At 37.9% G+C, this 16,264-nt stretch overlaps 1 protein-coding gene across 1 annotated transcript in view; it reads right to left on the reverse strand.

Annotated features, from left to right (window-relative positions):
- The window catches only part of LOC129424099 (transmembrane protein 132D), a 32,274-nt gene extending 24,373 nt beyond the window's left edge, over nt 1-7,901 (reverse strand). Inside the window, exons 1-2 of the mRNA XM_073871324.1 lie at nt 7,676-7,901; nt 2,590-3,427 (exon numbers count right to left, since the gene is read on the reverse strand). Of these exons, the coding sequence (XP_073727425.1) occupies nt 2,590-3,427; nt 7,676-7,727 (890 nt within the window). The 5' untranslated portion in view covers nt 7,728-7,901. The remainder of the gene's footprint in view (nt 1-2,589; nt 3,428-7,675) is intronic.
- Between the last annotated feature and the right edge of the window lie 8,363 nt (nt 7,902-16,264).

Here is a 16,264-nt window from a genome sequence, read left to right on the forward strand (position 1 = left end):
AAAAATGCCGGCAGTTGCTTGTTGCTTGTGGGGATCTCATGAAAAACTTTACATTATTTTACTTGAAGCCAACGAAAATTGAGCAGGACCAAACCATTTTACAGCTGATCGCTGTCAAAAAAGTTCAGTGACAACGTCCCAAGGTTGACAGCAGCAATGACAGTGTTTTTAATATGTCAAAGTAAATCTTTGAAAATCAAATTATGGATTTGAATTTTTAATGTTATTATAACCTAAAGATGCAATGTGAAAGTTTGTGACAGAAGAAATTGGTTTTCATCTTGTCACTTTCTTGGTATAGGAAACAAATTTTTACCCAAATTAGTCAAAATGAATTTATTGCATTTTGGAACCAAACTCTTCATTTACTATGTTACTTTTTTATTTATTTCATTTATTTCAAAATTGCCATTCAAATCGCAGTCTCTGCACCCCCTGCACTTTCAGCACGAACATCTATAGATCCATATATGGATTTCCTTTTATCCTGCTGTAAAGGCACAAGGCACTTCATAACACCTGTGATGTTTAGTAGATATGTGATGTTAGTTTACATCCTCCAGGCAGACTTCAGATGAAAGACCTGGGACAGAATGAAAGAGAGGGCAGATCTCTGAAGGGTCAATGACTTTACTAATTTTCAATCAGTGTGTGGATTATCTATCATAACCTCGGGGGTTTGAACTCAATCTCAGAGAGAGAAGTAAAGTGGGGCAGAGATTTTTCCTGGGATAAAATCAATCTCTTTGGGATACAAGCCTTTGCTTCCTTTTGCCGCCAACACCAAAAGTGAATGTCCATTTGAGCCAGGGGCAAAGAAAACCTTATAAGACCCGAATGAAGTACAGTGTGGATACTGGCGACTCAGTTGGTATATTGAGAGTTCAGTTGCCACTCAATAATACCAGTAAAATACTTTGAAATCAGTCTAAATAAGAAATGCAGAATTTCCACATTATTAACACATTTGCTAAAATCAACATTAAATATAAAGAACAGTACCTTCAGTCAAACATGCTAATAAAACCAATTTTACACAGTTAGGAGTTCTGCCTCCGTTGCTGTGAGTCGAGACTTATAAAAACAGATTGCTCTGTGTGTTCTTGCACGATAGAGCTCTCTGTGTAATATGTTCATTTCTGCCTAAAGGACTCAAGTAGTTATTTGTTTTCTTGCTCCATTAAGTTGATGCATTATTTATGGGGAGGGAAGCCACACAAACGGTAGGATGTTAAGAAATGAAAGCTGCCAAGTAATTTCCACAATATTTTTCTATTTATGGAATGGTGCTTTTGAAACTCCTCCAGTTGGAAAAGTGAATTGAGCCGGAGCAGGGTTATTACATTTTGGTAATCTGTGGGACCGTTACATTCTCTCGTCTATAAAGTGTCACATACTTTGTTAAATTCCCACTAAGCTTCTTGAGCATTGAGACAACTGCACAACTTTGGCTCCATGACACACTACTATTCCAAATGGGTGTTGTTATCTCAATCCAGAAAATTTCCCTGCTTTTTTGCCTGACCCAATGCTCTTTCCAGGAAAACAGCTGGCATTTGTTTTTCATTTAGAAAAAAACATATAATCCTAAACAGAGTAAATCCTATTTCATCAGTGCATTATGTGTATGGATTTCAAATAGCAGCATGTGAAAATATTATGACCTGAAAAGCCAGGTTTAAATGTACCAGACACTTTTACAGCACTTTTTGCATCCCTTTCATTAAAACACATGAGGGTGATTCTCGCGAAATTAGACTTATGAGGTGTCATGAAACATTTTGATTAAAAAAAAGTAATGGCAAAGTTAGAGTATCAAAATAAGAAGCATACAGTTACAAACATCTCTTCATGTACTATTTTGCACATGATTTCAAATTACATCATACAAACCAATTTTTTTTCACATTTAAGAAAAAAATGTCATTACCGCAATGTGTCCATGACTGGATTTGGCTTCTTTGATATGGAAATATTTATAATTAAAAAATCTAAAAAATAAAAAGCTTCAGTGCATGTTATACTATAAACATTTACAGTAAAGAAACATGTGGTATTTGGTGATCATTGGTAAATGTAGAGACAATAATAAGAAATATAAATGTGTCCAAGACCAATTTTCTCATCCTCCGCAACAATTTTCAATCATTGTTTAAGCCCTCAAGGAACTTTTTCAAAAAAATAATTGTTGGAAGGGACATAATTGACTGTGGACCTTAAGATGGCTACCAGGTTAGCAGTTCTTATTTTTCTCTCCAGATAAAAGTTGAAATTTTTTTTGTCATAGTACCTAGACAACTTTTTAGTTCTCACTACCGAAACATGAGTTTGTAAATGCATATATTTAATGTAATATCATGTTGCGGTAATGATAATTTTTGATAATGACAATCTAAAAAATTTAACTAATTCTATAGGAAATATGTTTTAAAAAATAATGGTTATAGTAACTTCAGACCTTAATCTTATATGTGCAAAAAAGAAAAAAATGGCTTCAAGGGTTTTTTAAAAATTCTGATGCTGGACACCTTCTAAATCTGGATTTCGTGAGAATCACCAACGAACAGATAAAAAATAAAGTTAACCTACCTGAGTACAAAATGTTCAACCGGTGATGTACTTGACAGAAAGACGTAAAATGTGGCTGTGTCTGTGGTCTTCAGTGTCTTCGATGAGGTCTGAATAATGACAGCACCCCCAAGACGCAAGCGCATAAATGTGGGATTTCCCGGAGGAGAACGCAGAAGGTTCACAGTCCCAATCCTCTTCATGGCGGATCCCAAAATCTGCCGTCCCAGTTCACTGTGCCTCAGCTTACTGTCTTGAGGGACACACTGACCATTAGGGCTGGGTCTGGACTGGTAGTAAAGGTCAGCAACATTTCCCCTTTGCTCCAAGTTAGATCTACCACCTCCAGGGCTGAACCAAGCTGCCTCGGGCTTTAAGTGCACCAAGCAGAAACCGCCATCTGCAGGAATGGAGCAGCTACCCATGACCTCCTTGGTTTCCCAGAAGGCATACGCCGTAACGCAAATACACCCTCCTTCATTCTGTTTTGGGATATTTTCGCTCACATCGCCCCTACTGCCTGTTGCATAAAACAGCAGGTATAAGGTAGGTGCGGATGATCGTACTTGACGGGCCAGTATAAATGGTCGGATCCTGGGGCCAGTGTAGATCATATGCAGCGGTATAGACTGTTCCAAAGATATGGGACCATAGCTGACATTTACGGCTGGCTGGCCACTCAGTCCGGTGAGGATGAAAGGTTGGGTTTGGGCCCTCAGGCTGGAGTTGTCCATGGCGTCCTGACTGATGTCTCTGAGGAGGAGGTGGTCTGCATTGATAATCTGATATTTTACAGTTGGAAGAACAGCGAGAGGGGACAGTGACCTCGGGTCTTCGGACAAGTCCACATTCTTCATTCCTTAACACAATGCATCACATTTAATTAGCATAATAGATAGGCATACTAATTAAATATTAAAAGGTATTTTCACTCTTAGTTAAAAAAGCTGTCACTGAGGCATTCCCTTTCCAATAAAGTAGCTACACATTTGTACCTATAGAGTGCATATAAGTTCAGGGTTCCCACACCTTAGTTATCTTCAAATTCAAGGACCTTTTAAGGACTTTCCAAGTCCAATACCATCAAATTCAAGGACTAACTGTGGGGACACATTTCAAGTGAGAGCAAGGTTACATCATGTTACCTTTTTAAGATACATTGTTACAGTTCCCTTTCGAGGGAACTTGTGCTGCGTCACTGAGGTGACATTTTGGGGACGCCTCCAGGGGTAAGGCGTCTCAATGTGTATATCAAATTCAACCAATGGTGAGGCTTAAAGACAAAGACAGGGTGACGCGGTAGCCAGGAAGTATATCGCTATCTGAAATATTGCCAAAGACGGCATTACAGGGGCGCAGGAAGTATGGCAAGGGAGACGCAGCGTCTCGTTCCCTTCTCAGAGAACAACATTTACATACGTAACCCAAGACATTTTCATGTGTCAAACACAACTATGTAAAAAAGCATTTTGGTATGAATCAACATTCACATAGAGAAGATATAAGCATTTAAAGTGAACAGTTTAGCATGTGTGCTTAAAAGTCTAAAATTTTTATGATATTATTTATTATCCTACACTACACAGGGAATAATATGTTTTTTTCCCAGAAAACTTCTTGCATAAAATAAATTCAGGCAAGTTCAATGACCTATATCTATGTATGTATATTTTCAAAAACTTCCCAGGGCCTTGAATCCCACCCCCTCAGATTCACAAACTTTCAAGGATTTCAAGGACCCGTGGGAACCTGTTTGTTCCTCATATTGGTACCAAGTGAATACATATCTGTACCTAAATGAGGACCTTTTTAAATGGTACCGTCCCAGTGACTAGATACAGTATATTATATTACATGGCACTGCTGGCCCCTTTAAAACTAAGTGCCAATGCAAGTATAAATTAGCCCTGTCATTGATAGCTGCAATATAAAAAATGCAATACAATAAATGCCTTAAATTCGATTTCAAGAATGTACGTCTTCATAGCATTGTACACATTACGATTGTACATATTTTAGATGAATGTGTATTATACACAGATAAAAATAAAACCCTTCAGTCAAACGCACCATAAAAACCAAAGGTTACTTTCACAGAACATTATGCTTGGTAAATATGCGATCAAAATTGTTTTATCGCATTCAACACGACTATACTTCACCGCCCATGCTATTACTATAGTGCAGAGTTGTATTTTGAGAGTCATTTGGTATGCGACGTTCCCTTCTCATTCATAGCCAGAGCAAAAAATAATGATTGGTCTAAAGCTGTCAGCCAAAACCCATCATTCGGTTGATGTCTGAACCTCTACCGATGTTCTAGTCTGTAATCTTTTCGAAAAACATTTCCATAGATGTCATGTCTGCAAAGTCTTGCACTCTATAGCAAAAAAAACACATCATTCTGGATGATTTTGTATATAAAGCAACGCAGGGGAGGCAAAAATAGCGAACATCGCTCTGATCAGGTGTTCTGGTGTCTGGACAAGCAGCTTGTCAAATCACTCATCTGGGAGAGAAGCTTAACCTTTCCCGTCTGACAGGCAGCAGGGGCTACAGTATACACTGCTTTCTGATTGCTAAAGTGCAGCATTGAAAGCTGAAGGTTGATCCTGACACGCTGTGCGTTTTTGAGGGAGCCTGTCAAATGCTGGTCCGTGTGACATGCATGTGATTGCTATTCCTAAATGCAAATCTTCACAGTGGTGCAAAAACAAATCACGAAAAACAAATCGCTACTTGAGGGAATTTACAATTAGTTTGCAGCAAATTATGCAACCTGCACCAATGTTTAAATTAAAGGTAGGGTAACAGATCCTGAAACATTTTTAGTTATGCTGGTTAAAAGTCTCCTCACATCCTGATAGCAATCACTGTGTTAAGTTGTTTAAATGTATTTGTAGAAATTTATGTCATCTGTGAAAGGCGTAGGACCAAAAAATGTTCAACCAATCATAGATTTCGGTCCGAACGGACATTTCCCTTTTTGTCCCTCATAAGCATAATTTGAATGCCACCGCACAGCCTGTTCACGCAGACACCATACGTCATCGGCGTGTTCAAGTGCGCTCACCTCCTGTCTGTAAACAGCGAGAATAGCAAAGTTTTCTACTGAATTGACAACCTACTGTACACAGGAGCCACAAAACGAAAGACATCTTTTATAACAACAACAGCAAAAACTGCCTTGATCAGCAAAGAGCAAAACCCCAAATTAACATCGGTAACTTTACTGCTTTACCACGAGATGCAAAAAGCTGCAGGAGGCAAAGGGTCTGAAAGGGTCGTTGCACTGTTTATTTTGGTATGGTAGGTATGCGATATGTTTGTTTTGAGATGGATTCAGATATTCTACTTTGATGAAACATTGTGTTGCTTATGAAATTTGTGTTCGTTTACGGATTAGCGTAACGATATTACTACGTCTACACAACCGAAAGTGTGCTTTAACTAATTCTGATGTAAATCAGTAGTTTATGTTGGTTATTTGGAAATGTTGTACTGCAAAGTTTTCTCACTTGTGAATGAGACATGAGATGTGACCGTCTGATCTGTGTGTGTTCATGTGTTTTGAAAGAGGCGTGACTTTGGATGGCGATTTGACTGGAGGGTGGGATCGGGATTTCATTGCTAGGTGGCTACCGTTAGCATTTTTCAAAATGTGAAACCCTACCTTTAAAGAACATCATGTAAATTTTGGTTTTGCATTGTAATGTATATTGGATTGTATTTTTATGTTCACACTTTCATACTCCCTAAGAAGAATCGCTTTATTGTTTTCCTCACTGTTGAATGGCGCTTTGGATATAAGTAGGGCTGTCACAATGATTAAATAATCGTCTTATCGCAATTGATTGACCTCATCGCGATGATTTCAGATCACCACAATGATTGCAAATCTCTCTAAAAACACAAGAGGGAGCTGCAGTTTTTGTAAGATATATTCATTAAATAATTACTTTTAATTGTGTATTAAAATTTACTGCCAGGTTACCTTGCAAAAGATTTAATTTAAATAGTCACAACAATATGTGAAAATTATTTCATAAACAAACAAAAAATTATTTGAATTAAATGTCAAAGCAATAAAACAGACAATTAATCGTCACAATTTATTAGACAATTAACCATCAGCCAAATTACATAACCGTGACAGCCCTAGATATAAGTTAAATGTAAACATTGACAATCACTAGGTTTTGTCACCTTTTACCAATGCTATAAGACATTTACAGTACTTTTGTCTACTGACTGGTTGCAGCTTTACTGTTACAGTACAAAGATTATCTCTGTCTATCAACCCAATGGCCATTAATCCATGTGAAGTATTGTCCTACTGACATCGTATTGACTTCAAATGCAGTACAGAGGAACAAACTAGCAGTCAAATAAGCAATATATCTAACGATCAGATGTGTTAAAGTAGGTTAATGGATGAGCCTGAAGGTGAAAATGGACTAGTGTCACTACACTGTCTAAAAAAATCAGACCAAATGTGAGTGAGTTTACTCAGCTGTATTTATATTTACGTGTAATTTCTTAGCAGACACTTTTGGCAAAACATATTGTTTTTAAATTAAGACTTTTCAAATTGGTCTCTCTGGTTTCAAAACAAACGTAAAGTCATTTAATTTAGTCTTTTATATATGTCCACTTCAGCTATGCAGTTATTTACATTTTATCATATTGATATTAAATATAATTACAATTTTAACAAAAGAGTAATATTTATAGTCAAAACATACATGTATATAGTAATAGTCAATAGATGCGGTCTTACATGCTTACTATAAATAAAACTTTAATAAAATGCACGTGTGTAATTTGAATATGCTAATAAGGACAATTATGCAAACTACATGATCAAACATGATCAATTAGATTTTTGTAACCACAAAACTCAAATAAAATCCATATTTGCCTAAACATTCAAATGCAATGTCTCTCAAAAAAATAAATAAATAGTGACCTGCCAAAGTATTTCTCAGTCAGTCAGTCTACATCACACAGTCTACAACACATCTCAATAGGTTTATAAACTCATATTTTCATACCAGTAATAACAGCAACTACAAAAAAAATAACAATTTAATGAGAAAAAACTTACCTTCTGCGTAGGACAGATACAACGATATCACCATTAGCAACATTGTGCTCATTTGTACAAACTTCTAAAACATCTGGAGCCTACTGATACATTACTAAAAAACACCTGGAAGTATTAAAACTAGTTCTGAAGAAAGTAACTCTTGAAAAACAAAATAAGAGTGCATGGTAAATGACATCAGTTTTGTTCAGTCACTGACGACGAGTCTGAAAAGTATTCTTTTTTAATTGCGCGCAGACCTGATTCTAGTGCGCATGCGCATTTGAGTCTAGGCGATTAGACTGCACGCGCGTAATCCTCAATAAATTAAATACATGTAATGTGCTGCAACTCGCCCCTGGTGCCTGCTGTGCTTTCACTGATTTACGTGGACATATATTACCAGCAGTATTGACTTCACTGTGAGCACCATCAACTTCAATTCACAGGGTTAGCAATGTGATAATAAGAGCTAAACTTTAAACTGATGAACTTAAATAAGTACAGTAAGTTACATGAAGACTATAACTAGCATAGCATATGTGCCGTAAAGGCTCTTTCAATAAAGCACACGTCAAAAATGGATTGCAAAGAAAATTTTGAAATACTATTTTATTACAGTAACTACACTTTGTTGCCAAATTGTTTTAAAGAAATACATCTTGGCAAATGGACCACAAATAAGGAGCAGCTCTGTAGCGTCCCCTGTTGACCGCCAAACAGACAAACAATAAACAGGTGCAAAGGAAACTGGAAAACAAAGTTAGATTAATAAAAAAATAAATACAGTTCAACAAATGTTAATTAATAAGAGTTTAATGTGTTAACAAAAATATGTGATATTCTACTTAGCTTTCTCCATACAGTATTCAAAGTCATTGTGAATAACCCTTTGTGATTTCTTACTATAGGAGAACTGTATAATAAATAAATAGCATCATCAATCTTCTGTCAGTCAGAAAACACCGTATGACCTGTACCTTTGCCACATTGCTTGCTTACGTCTTTCTGATGAAGAATGGTTTTATGTTCTGATAAGTGCCACAAATTCATCTACAAGGACACGCAGTACCAATCTTTAATGCAGAATAAATCAAAGGGCTGCCCATTGCAAATACTATTTAAAACCATTTAAAAGTGTTTGCCCTCTTGTGAAGGTCTTACGCAATCCTTGCAACTGACAATGATGTTCTTTGTTTGTGGCTTGTGGATGATAAATGTTTAACATGCATGCTAAGAGTGCATTGATTTTTTTATATAACAATTTTTTATGTATGTACTGTAAGTTTACCGTATATTTAAAAAAAATACTGGGTTGTTTTCAACCCAGCACTGGGTCAAAAAGGGACGAGCCCAGCAGCTGGGTTAAAATTACCCAGAAAATGTTTATATTTGACCCAACAATGGGTTAAAATAACCCAGTTACAAGTGTATGAAGTGTAAAACTTTAACTATTTATATTCACTTTATAGGTATTTTAAACTGGCATATCTAAAAATATGGTGTGACACTGTTGAGATCTTTACTAAAACAGACATTAGACAGATGTTAGATAACTATTTATCAGGGTCACGATCTAAGAAACAAATCCCTATCTGCTCTCCATTTAATCTCATTGCTGTCTAGCAGAAACAACTGATATCACATTTCCTATGGGGTTGTATGTACAACAATTACATCAGAACCAAAAAACCCTTGTTTAGATTAACTACAGCATGTCACACACCAGTACAACACACTCACTGATTGAAATTTTACGTCAACTGCTCACATGCAGGTACCTCCAAATCAACCAGGTGACCTGGCCAGCGGTACGACTTAAGCTTGAAACAAACGCTTTCGAAAATGAATTTCCCAATGGCCTAGTTTACATCGCATCATCATATCTGTCCCATCTGCTCAGATGTCCAGATGTTAGCAGCGTTATATCACCCACAGTCGTGAACTCCAAGGTGAACGACGGCTTAGTAGCAATAATATGAAATGGTGGTCAGTAAATTGACCGGCTAGTGATTTTGACCCATTTTGACAACCTATTCCATTAGTAATTTTGTTCCACCTGATCACAGTGCATTGCATTTGTGGTGCATGAGCTGCACAACACGCCTACAATTTACTCAAGCTTTTCCCCGGCAGATCATGCAATGATGGGTTGCCACAGTAACAGGGGATGACAGTAAACCTACTTAGAAAATGAAATATACCACACTGACCGTGTATCTCAATCTACCTCACCCCATGACTGACTTTATGTTGCTAAATGATTAGGCCGCCCTTCACATATAAATCAAAATCCAAAATGTCACTACCAATACACACCGTAATGAGTAACATTTGCTTTATTTACATTAAAATTATTTGCTACATAAAGACAGATGGGGCAGAATTCGGTTAAAAAGCAAACCAGCGTGCACATTTCAAAAAGAGTAATCAGCCGCAATGTCAAGGTCAAATTTAGTAATTAGTAAATATCTTCTTTAAGTTTAAAAAGTTTAGAAATGAAGAACGTCTAAGCTGCTTTTGTGATACACTATAAGTGGATCATGGGGACTGCTGGAGATAGCCGTGGACCCGCGGTCACCATTTATTTTCACTGTATGTGAAAAAAACAGCTTGGACCACTTAAGCATAAATAAATGATGCAAAAAAAAAAATGCAACAAAGCTGATTTCATAACATACACAAAGCAATAACTGTATGTCAGTCTTTGTATTGAAAACTCTCAGAACAGTCATAGAGAGTTTGTGTGCCTCAGATGTTGCCGTCAAATCTTTGCGACGTTGATCTATGGTTAAAGTTGAGCAGAGGCGCTCTCTCAAAGTGTGAACTGAATTTCTATGCAGGTGATGAATGAATGCACTCTGCAGTGTGTGTCGTGGATGTATATCACTCCGCTCCCTACAGGATGAAGAGATAAGTTACTGCTAACCTGCAATGTCATTCAACACCTTCCTTTGGGAAACGTAGGGGTCAAATGCGCTGCTCAAGTTTCTTCGCATCGACATGCTTTGATTGCTGTAAAAAAAATCGTTCTTACATGCATATTCCCAAACCCAATGTGGCAGGTGCCTCTAAGTAGAGCAGAAAGTCTATGATAACAGGTATTAACTGCACATAAAGCCTGAAGCACTGCTTTTACGGTCTTTAGTGTACCACAATTCAGTATTAATAGCTAGTGTCAACACAGACACCGTGGTTCATATAAGGAGACTCGTCGTTTGCAGACAACTTGGTTGATGCAGCCTTCAGCTTACAAATAGTGCACAGTCAAATGTATTCATGAAGATGATGACAAATGTGCACCATTGTGTCTGACCCTGACCCTTCCAATGAGTAACCCACTACAGAACACAGCTCTGTCATTCTGGGGTCAGTACGACACAGTTTTTTAAGAAGGAGCTTCTGAAATATTCACGAAAAGAGCAGGAAGATGAATAGGCACCTGTGTCCCCGCTCAGGGCTCTTGTTAAAAGAAGGCGTTGATCGAGAGGTCAAAGCCGGACAGAATTTTAAACATCCATTGGCCCAGGGCCCTCCGGGATCATTACGGCTCATTCGTGAATGTAAGGAGAGCTGAGCCAAGAGCAAGAGAAGCCTAGCGCGATGATATACGAGCATAATCATTTCTCGCTCTGCCTTTTTTCTTTGGGCAGGGCTGGCCCGCACTATATCGTCTTCATGCATTTCAGCACGGCCTTCTCCTTCTTTTTCTCTTAGTGCTCTTTTTAAAAAGGTAGTTTGCTATTAAATAAAACCAAAACTAAAAATCTGCCCTTGATCCAAACCTGTATTATTTTTATTAGGGCTGTAACGATAAATCGCGTGTCCTATTAAAAAGACCTGTCTAAAACCGATTCTGAATCGCAAGGCTGCGATTTTGTGTTTCATGCGCAGCTTGTGCGTGTACTATGGCGTTTTGGTCAGTAAGAAGTCCTTATCGATCTAAAATCATTATGAGTCGGAGTCGTTTATAACGTGCATTTAAAAAAGCAACACTCGTTAAACGAAATCATTCAAAATAATCTTTATTATCATGAAAATACCTGAAAGAAGAACGGCAATATAAATATTCTTCTAGACATATCCTGGAATAGCGTTTGTAATGCTATTCTTCTGTGGCACAATTGGAGTTTCTGCACGAGAGCGCCCTCTGGCTTTTGGATGTGGCGGCATTTCACCGTAATTCATTCAATTTTTTTGAAAGACGAACTGAAAATGATTAATTGATGATCATGGAGTTTAGTTACTAAATATGCAGGAATCAATTCCACTATAACGGTACAATCACACGGGGCAAAAGCGTTAACGCTTGAAGCGTGGTCAACAGACAATCACAGTGGCCCCTACACATGCTCTGGTCTTCCATAAATGTAATTGGCTGGCTCTGCCTAGGTTATTTGCATAAGGCGATCTGATTGGCTAACGCACACGTTGCCACTTCAAAAGTTGAGAAATGTTCAACTTATGCCGCGAGCAACGGCAGTAATGTGGCGCAGACGGATTCACAATTCAGTTCGGCAATGCATGACGTCACCCATTAAAAGTGAATGGGAAGCGTTAACGCTTACACCCAGTGTGAATGTACCATAAGGCTAAGCAATATATTGAAATTACAACGAACGTGCATTTGGCAATATGGATATTGAAAAAGTTTGCAATAACTGGATAATTTTAATTCTTCCAAAGGCTAGGCTGCATCCAAAATCTCTAAAATGCTGCCTTCGGAGGCCTTCATCGTCTTGTCTCACAATTCTATGCGTGTGTGTGGGGGGATTCCAGGAATGTGATTGGTCGGACCTGGGGTGCGTTTCCCAAAAGTATTGTTGCTAACTAAGTTAGCAACTTTGTTGGTTGCAATGCAATTTCCCAATTTCCCGTTAGCGACAATGCTTTTGGGAAACGCACCCCAGCTTGAGTTTCGAAAAAATAAAATGACAGCCAAGAAAGAGGTGGGTCACAAATTTAGTCTAAATAAAGTACATTTTTAATTTTTTCACCTTTGATTGCATTTCTAGCAAGAAATTAGTATTGCAGTTTTTAATAGGGATGCACAGATAGGATTTTTTTGGGCCGATACCGATACAAACAGACAACTCCTGGCCGATACCGATATTAAACACTTGTATACAATACTATACAGTTGGTCTATTTTCTAGTTTATTTCTGCATCAAATTAATTTTAACTGAACATGGATTCGATCTAATTAACATTCAACTGACCAACATAATAAGAGAGGCACAAATTAAGCTAAAACAAATATAAAAAGACAGCATGACAACCTTCAAAGGTGGTTTTTGCTATTCAGCATTTATTTTATTAACAACATTAAAGGAACAGTATGTAGGATTGTGGCCAAACCTGGTATTGCAATCACAAAACTTGTGGCTAAAACTGGTACTGCAATCACACAACTGGTGGCCAATACACAAAACAGTGCCGGCGCCAGCCGAGCGCTGATGAGGGGGCGTCTTAAATACCAAAGGGGGCGATCACACAAAATGCATTTAATTCCCCAAGCTAGAAAATACATATAGCTTTGGTACGTCCCTTAAGCTTTAACGTGTTATAAACAAACATCTCTGTAATACAACCACAAAAACTACAGCTATAGTGAGCAACGTACATGATCTGAACCTATGATCTGAACACTTTTAGTATATACAACAACAAAAAAGCATACATAACCTTACTTAACAGCACAAAACTGCTCATTTGAAGTTCAGACCCAGAGGTAGTTTCTTTTTAATCCATTTCGACTGTCCATTGTGAAATAAGTTAATGCAATATAATACCCTGAAATTATGAAATGTTCGTACTTCGTGTTTGCTTTCCGTAGTGCAAATAATTTTTACGTAATGGTGGGGGACAGTGTTTGCAAATGGTTTCTAGCGCAAAAACGGTCCAAACGCAACATTTTATCAAAAGTTTGGTTCAATTTGATCATTTAACGTAGTTATTTTAACTGCCACAAGTAATGCACCATAAGCTAGCGATTAAACACCAGCAGATGGAGAACCACAATAGCAAAATGACAATAACTCGTTTACACATTTAGCTATGCTTTAGGATAGGCTAATTCAAATACCTATTCGTTAATTATAAATTCAATGTCTGTTTTTTTTCTATTAATATTAATAATAATACACGTATTTTACTTCTGATAAACAGGTGTGTGTGAGAGAGAGATCGTATGCTTACCTTTAACGTTAAATGCAGAACAATAATAGGTTGGTTGTACTTTAAGTTGCAAGGATGCTGAAGAACATAAACATCTGAACTTTTCAAAACTATGTACAGTCTGGCTGAAGTTCATTGTGCCAGAATTGACATGACAGCCGTACTTTGGTTCTGTGCACCTGAAATGCTCCGATAATAATCCACGCCACGGCATTAATTGATGTGTGATAATCCGGAGTCCGGTTTGCAGAATTTCAGTGCTATTTTACATATATATCCATTGCTACAGGGCAGGCCCGGGTCAATCTCCAACTCCTTTCTGTAACTTTTGATATACTTTCGCACTTCGACATCTTGATTTCCCGCTGAGACTGAGAACGCGGGCTCATTGTCGACGTGCGTCAAGCCGTCAACACAAAAGGCTTGTGCAAATCCATGCGGCGCTGCAAGAACCGACAGCCGGATGACGTCAAAGTACCGCGAGAACGATTCGAGAAATCATGCAAAGTGTAATTTCGTCTCGCTCTCGCGGCGCTTTGACGCCATCGCCTCACAGTTCTAGTGGCGCCGCTTGAAGTGTAACAAGCCATGGAGTGGGCGTGTGTTTATTAATGTCACGATAGAATACATGCACACTTGATTTTTTGGTTTTGTTAAATAATTAGACTTTAAAATTCACTTTAGGAAGACAATACACAAGGCAAATGTGATTTTTAAATAAAATATTATCATTAAAATAAAATCCCATTCAACATTATTGGTGGTCTGAGGGGGCGAGATAGTGCCGGTGAGGGGGCGACGCCCCCTCACGCCCCCTCGTGGCGCCGGCCCTGACACAAAATGACAACATAAACATCAGTTGAAGCCTGCAACTCCACTTTTTAAATGGCCAATATCCTGGTCAGACCACTGTTGTGAGTGATATAAGTATTTGAAATGAAAATTATTTCTTAATGTATAGTGACATATCAGGGCATAATTGATATAAATTTCTTACATACTGTTCCTTTAACTCGTTTTTTACATATAATGGATTTCTTTATGCAGTTAATTAATAAACAATTGGTATCGGATTTTCTCGTGCTATTGCCGATATGCCGATGGTTTCAAATTCATCAAAAATCGGCCGATAAATATCGGCGGCCGATACATCGTGCATCACTAGTTTTTAAATTTGGGATTTGTTATCACAAAGGTGCTCTCTGTTTATATTTCAAACAAAATTCCATTACGGTGCCTACGAAGGCTGTCCACATGTGTTTCCCGGAGCTGCCTTCATCCCATCTAAGTCATTGGCTGAATCCAAAACCGCATACTGCCATACTATATAGTAGGCAAAAAGCAGTAGGCGAACAAATAATATGTCCGAAACCTCAGTATACGTAAAAGGGTAGGCAAGAATTATCGGGATTTTTGACTATTTCTCAAGAGATTCAGAGGCACGTGTACTTAAGTAGCGTCCGAAACCGCCTACTTACCTACAATATAGTAGGGGAAACAGTACGTGAAGAGTAGTATGTCCAAATCCTCAGTATTCATTAAATCAGTAGGCGAGAAATCCTAGAATACCCTACTGAGTCCGCCCAATTCTGAAGCAAGCATACGATGGACACTTCTATAATCTATTCCAGCTTTTCCATAATGCTACGGGAAAGCAAAGCAATCGAAAGGAGACCAGCCAATCGGGTGATTACGATACACAGGCCTGTTCCAACACTCTGACTTCACGCACAGCTGATTCATGAAAATAAAGCTGTAGAATTGTCACAGCTGTGTTGTGATGGCAGTAAATATGTGATAGTTTGTTAGAAAAATTAATTTATAAAGTTTTGTTTCATATGGTATTCACTTCTATACGTTTCATTTATTGTCATGGTTTTATTCATTCTGTTGTAAGTTAATAAAAGAGCATCATTGCTTCACTAAAATGTATATAATCACAAGGCCTGCATTGTCTAGTTTGTATCTAAGCACATCTGTCATCTGACAATACATATTACATTACAGTCTGATTGTTTTACCTATTTTTGTCCACTAAAAAATAATGTGTAATATAATATCTGTAACACTGACAGAGACCGTAGTAGAGTTGTCAAGTTACTGATGCAATCAGGTGTTAGTGCACCTGTCCCTCGTACAAACGCATACGTTTCATGCCTGTTATTAGGTTTGTTGGAGTTCATGCAAAACTGCAAGAATCAACAGGCAGATGACATCAAAGTACCGTGAGAGCCATTCCAGAAATCATATGGATTTCGAGTTTTCGAGGTATTGTGATGTCGTACTCATGTCGGTTCTTGTGGTCTACTACGTCATAGGTCACATGATAACGTTAACATGGCGGATGTTGTCCATGCTAACGCAAACGCACGTACTGTCTTAGCGCTCGTTAAGTAGGTACTCAGTGAAATTCAGTACCTACTCAGTAAGTA

The sequence above is a fragment of the Misgurnus anguillicaudatus genome, chromosome 9 (genome assembly GCF_027580225.2).
Source record: "Misgurnus anguillicaudatus chromosome 9, ASM2758022v2, whole genome shotgun sequence".
In the NCBI taxonomy this organism is placed as follows: Eukaryota; Metazoa; Chordata; class Actinopteri; order Cypriniformes; family Cobitidae; genus Misgurnus; species Misgurnus anguillicaudatus.